At 35.8% G+C, this 10,604-nt stretch overlaps 1 protein-coding gene and 1 long non-coding RNA gene across 5 annotated transcripts; both read right to left on the reverse strand.

Annotated features, from left to right (window-relative positions):
• Positions 1–528: 528 nt before the first annotated feature.
• Positions 529–6,071, reverse strand: LOC145641849 (uncharacterized). Of its 4 annotated transcripts, none has more exons than XR_014115565.1 (5): positions 5,112–5,991; positions 4,048–5,026; positions 3,855–3,941; positions 1,598–1,764; positions 529–859 (listed from the first exon to the last, which is right to left on the reverse strand). It is a non-coding gene; the product is annotated as an uncharacterized LOC145641849 (long non-coding RNA). The 4 variants fall into 4 exon arrangements; XR_014115567.1 differs by having other exon boundaries at positions 4,891–5,026; positions 5,112–5,973; XR_014115566.1 differs by having other exon boundaries at positions 3,843–5,026; positions 5,112–6,071.
• A 2,445-nt stretch (positions 6,072–8,516) lies between these two features.
• On the reverse strand, positions 8,517–9,877 carry LOC145641851 (protein SLOW GREEN 1, chloroplastic-like). The gene has a single exon (XM_081692843.1). The coding sequence runs from the start codon at positions 9,829–9,831 to the stop codon at positions 8,755–8,757; it is 1,077 nt and encodes a 358-aa protein (XP_081548969.1). The 5' UTR covers positions 9,832–9,877; the 3' UTR covers positions 8,517–8,754.
• Between the last annotated feature and the right edge of the window lie 727 nt (positions 9,878–10,604).

Below are 10,604 nucleotides of genomic sequence, written 5' to 3' on the forward strand. Positions count from 1 at the left end.
TATTCCATGAAAAAAGTACCCTTAATAAATATAGTGAGTTTCTCGTCAAAAAATATATAAATATATACTACCTCCGTTTCATATTATTTGCAACTATTAGACATTTTTCCTTTCTACTTTATGTCAAATCGATGTAAATAATATGAAACAAATGTAGTATATAGAGTTGAATTCAACCCAATGCATCGACTCGAATATGACCCGACCCGAAGCTGACCCGAAGATTGACCCGCCCCGATCTGACTCGACCCGAAACTCAACCCGACCCGAACTGACCCGAACAGAACTTGACCAGACCCGAACTCGACCCAAAATGTTGACCCAAAACCCGACCCAACCCGAAATCAACCCAAAACCCGAAATGACCCAACCCAATCTTGACCCGATAACTTTTTTACCCGAACTTGACCCAGCCCATACCAGACCCGAATGACCTGTTTGCCGATATACTCAATCAATCTAGGTTGTACTTGCATTGTGTTCTGATGATGCATATTATGAATAACATAAGGCATGAAGTTGGCGAAAAGCATGAAATATTATTGGTATTATGTGATGATGGTCAAATTAAGACATAGGGTTTTAGAAGAATATAGGTACAAGAGTGTGCCTTTCGATTAGAGGGAGAGAGGGTAAATTACAAGAGTTTACTTAATGTTAGAGGAATTATGAGTACAAAAGAGTAGTAGGATTTTCCATTTCAAATGCAATTTTTTTTTTTTTTTTTTTTTTTTTTTTTTTTTTTTGCAGAATCTCTGTTCAACTCTTTTGGGCATACATCTCCAAATTTCCTGCTAACTTGTCTGCTTGTTGATTTTGTTCATTGTATGTGCCTTAAATTTTCTGTAGCAAAGCTTCCCTGAAACATAATGTAAAGGATTAAATACGATGTGATAATTGGCATAAGATTGTAGGAGTGATAATTTAATTCGATCTAATGGATTGAAGACTAGATTCTGGTATACAAATCACTGCATAATAATACAACAACAACAACAGGTGAATTCAGATTAAACATGATTTGAGTAGATTAACAGCATTGCAATCCTATAAAATTAGTTAATGGGTGTTGAGATTTAACCCTCTGTAACCAAACCTACAAGCTCAAAATTGACTGGGAAAAAAGGTAGCCTGTAAATTGCCTACAAGATAGCAATTTATTAACCCATCTGTTAGTATGTTTTATAGTACAATTATTCTATATTCCCTAAGAAAGGAGTTAATCTTTACGCTTTTTTTCATGCCTCGATACAAAAATGACTTGAACATAGTTTCAGCTTTTAGTTAAAAATGGATCATTCTAACACTCTGCCATCATGCATTTTTTTTTAATACCCTAGTAAGCCAGGGGTGCACCTAGTATCAACCAGTTGGAATGAAATGTTCAGCAACAGTTTACAGTCATATCGGCCTAAGTTATAGATAGTCTATTGTAACATAATAATTCATTTCTCTACATGTAATAGTCACCCCTCTCAACCAAAGTCACTGAAGATTACTTGGTCGCAAGACTAACAAATTATATACTTCATATAGAGGTTCAATCCATGCAACAAATCACTCTTTTGATAAGTGAGCAGAGACAGAAATGACTCACATAGATTATGCCAACAGAACCCCAAACAGCAATACCCCCAGCTACAGTTAGTGAGCTCACTGCATACTTGTCTCTGACTTTGTCCAAAGAGAATTGATGGAGAGCAATGACGCCTGTTTTTTATGCTGCTTGCAAGTTCTCTAAGAGCTTATGAAACCACAAGAGATCTGAGTTGCAAGATTGTTCACAGAAAACATGAAGTTTTGTTTAAAAGCATATCACTAAACTTGCATGCTGGATACACATATATATCTCTAAGAGCTTATAGCAAAGTGCAGACTATTTTTGAAGGCAAAAACGTCAGAACAAAACCAACCAAAAGCCAAGAAACAATAAATTCAACTACACCTCACTTTGCATTTCACTGAATTTCAGAGAGCTATAGCAAAAGTTTATACAGTGACCATAACATGCATAGATAAGAAAAGTCACTTTCAAAATAACTCCGTTCTCCTACCTAGTTCCCTACCTCAGCTAAAAGAGCATTCACGAGTTGTCATTTAGCATACGAAGCATAGACTGAGCAATGAGATAAAAAGGATAACCCACACTTTATTCAATGAGCTACTTTTTCAACCCCTAAAAGCTGATCACATAATAAACATGCACACACACAATTCAATTAAGATTTAAGTATTAAAATTGAAAAGTAACAAACATAGATTATTGATCAAAGGGATATTAAATTTAGGCACAATTACAATCAACCCATTACTTAAAAAGAAAAATGATGAACCATAAGTTCAAACCTCAAAATTAAGATTAAAACAAAGCAAACTAATGAAATTAAAAAATTAACCAATCATTACCAAAGCCAAATCCAATGCCACTGATATTACTTATATTAGTTTCCGCAAGGCATTCAATAAGGCATTGTTAAAAACAATGTTGAAGAACCTATAAACCTTGAATTGATTTCTAGAATAAAATTAAAACCAACCTAACACATTCGAAAGACAAATATTTGACAAATAGAAACAATAGCTCAGAATGGTATAATTAAGGCTTAGTTATCAACAAAAATTGCCTTAATTGCAAGCTGAAGGAAAAAAAAAACAACCAAATTGCTTACTAAAGTTTAGCAATTGTTAAAAGTTTCATATTGGAGACATAATCTGCAGGTACATTGTAACTATTGTTAAAGAACCAACTCAACCAAAAGCTTAAACTGATGGTTGAGGCCCAGGAATATGTTTTTATACTCTATCACGCCCCCTCACACGAGAGCCCGTTTGGGCTAGAAATGTGGATGCAGCATGGGCCCTCCTCATACCCAGTGCTTAATATTCCACCTGAAAGTGGGGAATGGAGTAGATGAAACTGATGATGCAGCCATAAGTTCCTTAGTGATGAGCTTCTCATGGAGCTCTTCAAAGGAAATAGGGGCATCCCTAGCATTGACCGCATCAATAACAGATTTATAAATATCATAATCAAGACCAAGAAGTACCTTATCAATGATATCTTCATGTTCCATAGGCCTTCCCATGGAGGCAAGACGATCAGTACATTGCTTAATGGCTTGCATGTACTCTGAAATACTTTGAGTTGTTTTGGTTATTTTTGCTAAATGATCCTTGATTTGTTTGAAGTGACCACGAGATGGGTTTGCATAGGTAGAGGCTAGAATATTCCAAGCCTCTTGAACCGTAGCCGATTGAGAAATAAGAGGAACAAGCTCTTGAGATAGGGTACCAACAAGAGCACCATAGACGAGACGATCTTGGCGAAACCAAGTAAGGGCAGCGGGGTTGGCTTGGGAGGTACCTTCAGCATTATTAATTGAGGCAGGAGGGGAGGGAAAAGAACCATCAACATATTTGTATAGGTCATAGCCTAATAACGTGACTTGAATTTGAGCTTTCCAAGCGATATAGTTGGTAGGGGTAAGCTTAATTGCATTGTGAAGGTGAAAAATAGTGAAAGGTTTGGAAGGATCATTAGAGTTGGGAATAAGAGCTTGATGATCAGAAGACATGATGATAAAGAGGGAAAAAAAAAATCGTAGCTCTAATACCATATTAAAGGACCAACTCAACCAAAAGCTTAAACTGATGGTTGAGGCCCAGAAATATGTTTTTATACTCTATCACGCCCCCTCACACGAGAGCCCGTTTGGGCTAGAAATGTGGATGCAGCATGGGCCCTCCTCATACCCAATGCTTAATAACTATTTGCTCATTATGCCACACACACACACAAATCAAAACAACTAAACAATCACATAATAAAGTAGCAGTCTTACTAATCTCCCAACCTCATAGCTCTTCACAATAAGTTTCTCCTGTAGTAGAAGTAGTACTGCGACATCAGAATGGGGCATAACCATCTCCTCGTCTTCTAGCTGCAAACCCAAATCAAAACCCATCAGAAACTATTGATCCTATTATACCATAAACCCCAATAATCTAAACTCTCATTTTGAAAAAATAATAATAAACTCAACTCACCAAAAATAGGCCAAAAACATACAGATTAATCCATCGATATAGATCACCAAAAATAAATGATCACCAAACTCAACGCATTACCACTATGACAAAGCTAATTGATGTTATTTATTGCATTAAAATTGTATTTAACCTATTAATTTACAACTTTAACTTAATAAATTAATAAAAAAAATAAAAAAAATTGGGGGGCCAGCGCCACCCAGGCCCCCTAAATAGCTCCGCCACTGTGCGTAGGTGAATTAAATGGCCATTAAAACCCAAAAATTCAAACAGAAAATAAATTTAAAGTGGTTTTTTTTAGGAAAATTTGTCAGAAACAACCTTTTAAAGTGTCTTTTTTATTTAAAACAACCTTTCAAAATATTTTTTGCAACTTCAGACCACATTAAAAAAAATTTTAAATTTTTTACAAAAGGCAACCCAATGCAAGTTTCCGGCGTTAACTAAATCTTTTCCGATGTTGACTACGCATTTGCAAGACACGTGCCTCATATATTACTTCATACACCCAATTTTCCTCCAATTAACTCCAATAAAAAAAAATAAATAAAAAAAAATAAAAAAAAAAACAAAAAAACCCATTAATTACGAGGTTCCAAGTAGAGTAAGCATTCATTTTTTGTTTAAAGTTTTAAACTTTCTCAATTATTGCTTATCCTCTTTTCTTTTTTTTCTTTTTCTTTTTTCTTTTTCTTTGAATTCCAACATTAGTTTGTTGAAGATTTTCATTTTTCTTGAGCATTTTCTTCTTTACTTTGTCCGATTATTCATACAACCTTTGCTTCTCATGCTCTGTTAGTGATAAGTTTGGCCTTCAAAATGCTTAAATCAGTGGCTTACTTGCTCCTTTCTGCAATCAAGACATTAGTGACATCCCTTTGCTAGTCAAGAATGTCTTCATCAAGCCACTCAAACGTGTTGCATCCCCTTTGACCGGTTTCATGTTTGTAGAACTTACAAGCGTAGAATTTCCGTCCTGGGTTTGGGGAAAAAAACCCTAATTTTTCGCAACACCAATTTACAGAAAAAAAAAGTAAAATAAAAAACAAAAACCACGATACCTGGTTTGAAATTGATGAAATGCTTGGTTGACACCTTGAAATCCCATATTCAAACAGCTTTAGAGGAATTTGTTCTGCAATTTTTTTTCCAATTGAACGACAAAGAGGAAGGAGAGAGAAGCAGGGGTTTTTATTGGAGGAAAATTGGGTGTATTAAGTAATATATGAGGCACGTGTCTTGCACATGCGTAGTCAACATCGGAAAAGATTCAGTCAACGCCGGAAACTTGCTTTGGGTTGTCTTTTGTAAAAAAAAATTTTAATGTGGTCTGAAGTTGCAAAATATATTTTAAAAGGTTGTTTTAAATAAAAAAAACACTTTAAAAGGTTGTTTCTGACAAATTTTCCTTTTTTTTTTTATTATTATTTGTTTTTTTTTTAAGTAGTACAAAACAAAAGTAAAAACAACAAAATTTAAAGTTAAAAAAGGAAAATCAAATTTAACTAAATTGAAAGGAAAAACAGTTAATTGACAAAATAAAAAAGAACGGACTCTAGATTGTAAAATTGATTTCAATAGTTGGAAAATAACCTTACCTCATAAGCCACTTCAATGGAGGAGACCCAAATCGTACTCAGTTTGTATAAACTAAAAACGAAAATTGAAAGGAAAATAGAACTAACAGACTAAAATAACAAATAAATTAACGATGAACCGAACCGTAAAATTGATTTAGATGATGATAAGACAAAGCATGGATGAGCCTTCTTCGCAATTCTCAGCGGCTGTAGCTGTTGCTCTTGGTGAGAAAAGTGACCTTTTATTGGGAAGGATGGGGAAATGAAATGAAAGAGAGAGAGAGAGAGAGAGAGAGAGAGAGAGAGAGATTCAGGCAGGCAAAGAGTGAAGCAAATCTAAGAGACGTCGACCACACAAAGAGGGATGTAGAAGATCAGAGCACATGCCACACGGAAGGACAAATATGTAATTGGACTTTTTGGGGGGCAAAAAGTCCAAACACTGCAGGTTACTTTCGAGGGCAAATTCACAATAGAACTGTAGCTAAGCAAAGCATCACTTTGAGGCAATCCTTACTTAGTTCTTGGGGCTTTTATAGGTTAGGGATATCTACACAGTCCACATTCCTTACATTCAACATGACAATGGAATAAACAATAAAACTGCTACAACATCAACTATAGCAACAACTCGATTAAAGATTAAAATTTTTAAAAAATAAAATTATACACATAACTGATTTAGTGTGGAACTTCATTTTTGCTCTCTTTTACCTTGATGTTTAATTATTATAATTAGAGCATTCTCTCCACATTCATTGACACTCACATTCAACATGGTAACAGCATAAACAATAACAACACAACATGAACAACTATATCAATGACTCAATTAAAGGAAAAAAAAACCTTGTCCTCGTACTCAAATGCACGAATTGAAATGAACTCATTTCCCCTAAACTTATACAACATACTGGCAATTTACTAGGTTAAACTTTTTCTTGTTTATCAAGCCTACTAATTGGTCAAGCTACAGGGTACAGGCTAGGCGCCAGTGGCGGACCTAGAAATTTGACAATGGAGGACAATTTCGATAATTCAACTAACATCAACCTATTTAAAAAAAAAAACGGGTACACAATACAAGTAATTTGGGTTTGGTTGGGAAATAGAAATAAGGGAGTAGTCGAGTGGTATGGTTGAAATAAAACACCCCCCCAAAAAAAAGGAGTGATGTTACAAGGGGGATTCGAATGCCATATTATCTTGTGATGTTAATTTCTTAACAAACATTTGCCGAAGATGCTCGTTGCAGTCCGTGACTCGTGGTTGCGTGGATGGTGGTTTGTGCCTCGTGGTTGGGAAATAGGAATAATGGAGTAGTCGAGTGGTTTGGTTAAAATAAAGGAATTTTTTATTTTTACCACCTCTAAAAAAAAAATGAATGATGTTACAAGGGAGATTCGAACCCTGATCTAGGTAAACCTAAAAAATTGGGCGCCTTAACTATTTTTAGCCCATTACCAACTTAGCTAAGGCAAACAATTTGTTTATTCTTACACTCAATTTTATATAACTATTTTTCCAGTTTTTATTTTTTCCTAAATTTTTTTTCCTCTGTTTTTTTTTTCCCGAAAGTGGGGGGACAATGGTCCCCCCTTGTTCCTTCATGGGTCCGCCCCTGAGGCTAGCCCATCCTATATTGTACATACTACATAGTAACAAAAGACAATTCCGTTTCCTGATTTCCCATAGAATAATATGAATCAATTAATCTGCTACTTCATACCAACTTTAATGTCTCTTACTACAATTCTACAAAGTTTAACATAAAATAAGATCATGAATTAAATCATGTACAATGTTTTACAAAAATTAACATGCTCATCTTCAAACATCACCTGAATAAGAACTTCACCAAATTACTCATGTTTATAAAGGAATATATTTAGGGTTATGCATCTGGCAAACATAACAAAAAAAATACAAGTAATTGATGATATCACCTCTTACCTTCAAGATTTTAAGTGGGAATTGGTTGATATTCTCAGATTCTCTCTCCTCTTAAATCATTTTACAAGCTCTCTCAACTTCGCATTCATCACCTTAAGTTGCCTGCCTTGAGAGGAGTGAATTTGAATGGCTTAAACTCTGTTGTGAGGCTAAGGTAGATTGTTTGTTTGGAGAGGCTTCACTGACGGCTGACAACGTAACGTTAAAACCAAGTGTGACTTCACCATTTCTATTTTTCAGTGTTATCTTTTCAATCAAAAAGTTCAATATTTTTACATAATTGCCGAAGATATGCATAAGAAACATAGCTCAAAAATAGATTAGGAATATCTTCTAACTGGAATGCTGAAATCATGTAAGTAAATCAGGGATGATCTAAGGCAAATTGCTAGCAAAATTAAGAGATAGAGGATAAAATTATCATTCTCCCCAGTCCCCTAGCAAAACCAGTAAGAATGAACTAGAAAAACTTGCTCATAAATTGGCCAACCCAATATGCAACCCCTACCAAACTTAAAGATATCAGCACATTTGCAAAAATTAACAAGCAAATATTGTTTTGAATTATTATTGCTTCTTGGGTTTCCTTTTGATATTACTCGTGCAGTGTATGATAATCAAATAAACTTGCAAGCAAGCATTGTACATTAGTAGTTTATTAACCGAATAACTCAACTTCCATACAATGTACCATACTATCATATAACAACTCATCATCCTGGATTTTCTTTGGCTTGTCGTAGACATATAAACCTCAAAAACTAGTTCAAATATGTAATATATATTGGCCAACCCAATATGCAATCTACCCATGAAAATCAAAGGTACGCTGATTCATGAAAATCTAAGAACAAATAACTATTGTTATTGTTGATGACATTTGCTTTCAAGTCCTGAAATTACTCTTCACAAATGAAAATCATAAGCAGTATAGAACATGGAACCAAGCCTTGAAATTTTTCATTTCTGACAGAAAATTACTCAATGTACTACAATGCCATACTCAAAACTACTCATAGTTTTGTCACTAAATAACTCAATTCGATTTTCTTTCAATCTTCCACTAATGATGGTAAAACTCTTAACACATAAACTAGCACCGTAAATAAAATTAAAACATAATCAAATATAAAAACCAAAACTTGAATATAAGTTCCTTAAACTGAAGCAACTAATTTTGTGACCCCATTTTCATTCTTTCATTCTCTCCCATTTGTGAAAATACCTTAGTAGCAAGCATATTTTCATCAAAATACTTTGCATAAGGATGACCCTTTGGCACTAGCCTCTTATACTTGTCAAATTGCTTCTCTGCTTCATCCTTCTTCCTCAACAATGTGTAAATAATTCCTTGACACAAATAAGGCCTAAAATCTCTAGGCTCTTCCTTCTCTAGTTCCTGGTAAACCTTCAATGCTTCCACATAATTCCCTTCAATAACTCGAATTTGTGCCATCAACAGCTTAAAATCCCTCATTTCTTCATTCTTTTTCTCCTTCTTACACCTCTCTGTCGCCTCTTCAATCCTCCTAGTGACTTCCTCCATCTGCTTCCCATCCGATTCCCCTTGCGAAACCGACATTACAAGACCATGGAACGCCTCAACACGAAGCGGGTCCTTAGCTATGATCTCTTCGAAACCCGACTTCGCCATTTCCGATTCTCCCATATAGGTGTACATGTGACACCTCAATAATGGCCACTCAACATCCTCCGGTTCCAGCTCAATCAACCTGTTTAACACCTCCACTGCCTCTGGAAGCTTCTTGTTCTTGATTCTCGCTTCCATTAACGATTTCAATGCTTCGACATCATTCGGGTTCGCCGCAACAGCTTCCTCAAGCTTTTTTTCTCTCTCCTCGCTGAAACTTACATCTTCTCCCTTCTCTGACGTCTCAACCATAGCCGGTGCAGCTGGCTCAGCTCTTGCAATCAACGGCCTGTAACCCAACCCAGAGAAGAAAATTGCGGTCGCGGCAACGGCAATTGAAAGAGGGGTTTTGAGGAGAGAGAAAGGGTTAAGGGTTTTAGGTTTTGCTGAAATTTTCGCGATATCAGCCATTGACGATTGATTTGGAGATGAACTAGATCTAATTTTGAATGACAACGATTTAATGGGGAAAGGACGAGAAAATTTGGTGTTGAAGGAGATTGAAGAGATGGGTGTTGAGAAAGATGGGCGGTTATGGTAGCGGGGAGAGAGCGGCAATGGCGGCTGCTTATAGTTGATTTTAGTAAGAGCCTCCATTGTTGATAGCTTGAAGCTTGTTTACAGGGAAATTTTTGAATTAGGGAATTGCACAGGACAAGAGAAAAGTGGAAGGGATTGAAAAATCCTCGGGCTTTCTAGATAGTGTGTTACTCCGTAATTACTTTTTTTTTTTTTTTTTTTTTTTTTTTTTTTTTTGGTGCACACGAGGGCCGAAGCCCGAAAAGGAAAAACAAAAGCTAAACTAAGGGGGAACAAAACGTGGCAAAGCCACACCTACTACATCATTATGTAAAATACGCCCTAGAGCTAGGGGTGGGACTTGAATCAACTGAAATTTGTTCTTCTGCTAGACTCCTTGATTGGCAAGCCAATCTGCAGCTTGGTTTGCTTCTCTATATACATGCTTCACTTCTACGTTCCACTTTGGCCTTGTAATTAGCTTCTTGCAGTGATTCACATCATGAATACATTCGCCACTATACTCACTCGAATTAGTCAGAATTTGAACTACAGCTTGATTATCTAATTGGATCTGGAGCTTAGTAATTCCCATCTTTTTTGCCAATTCCAGACCATATTCAACTGCTAATACTTTAGCTTTGAAAGCAAAGCAATTCCCCAAATTAAGAGAGTATGCATACTTCATCCTTCCTGTAGTATCTCTGATCAAACCACCTCCCCCTACAGGCCAGGACATCCTTTCGCTGCACCATCAGAATTTAAGGCATACCAATCCATTGGAGGAGCAATCCATTTGATATACTCTTCTCTTCTTGCAGCAGTAATTTGAGAAGAACTTGTAATTCCAT

The sequence above is a fragment of the Chenopodium album genome, chromosome 8 (assembly GCF_948465745.1).
Source record: "Chenopodium album chromosome 8, dcCheAlbu1.1, whole genome shotgun sequence".
Lineage (NCBI taxonomy): Eukaryota > Viridiplantae > Streptophyta > Magnoliopsida > Caryophyllales > Amaranthaceae > Chenopodium > Chenopodium album.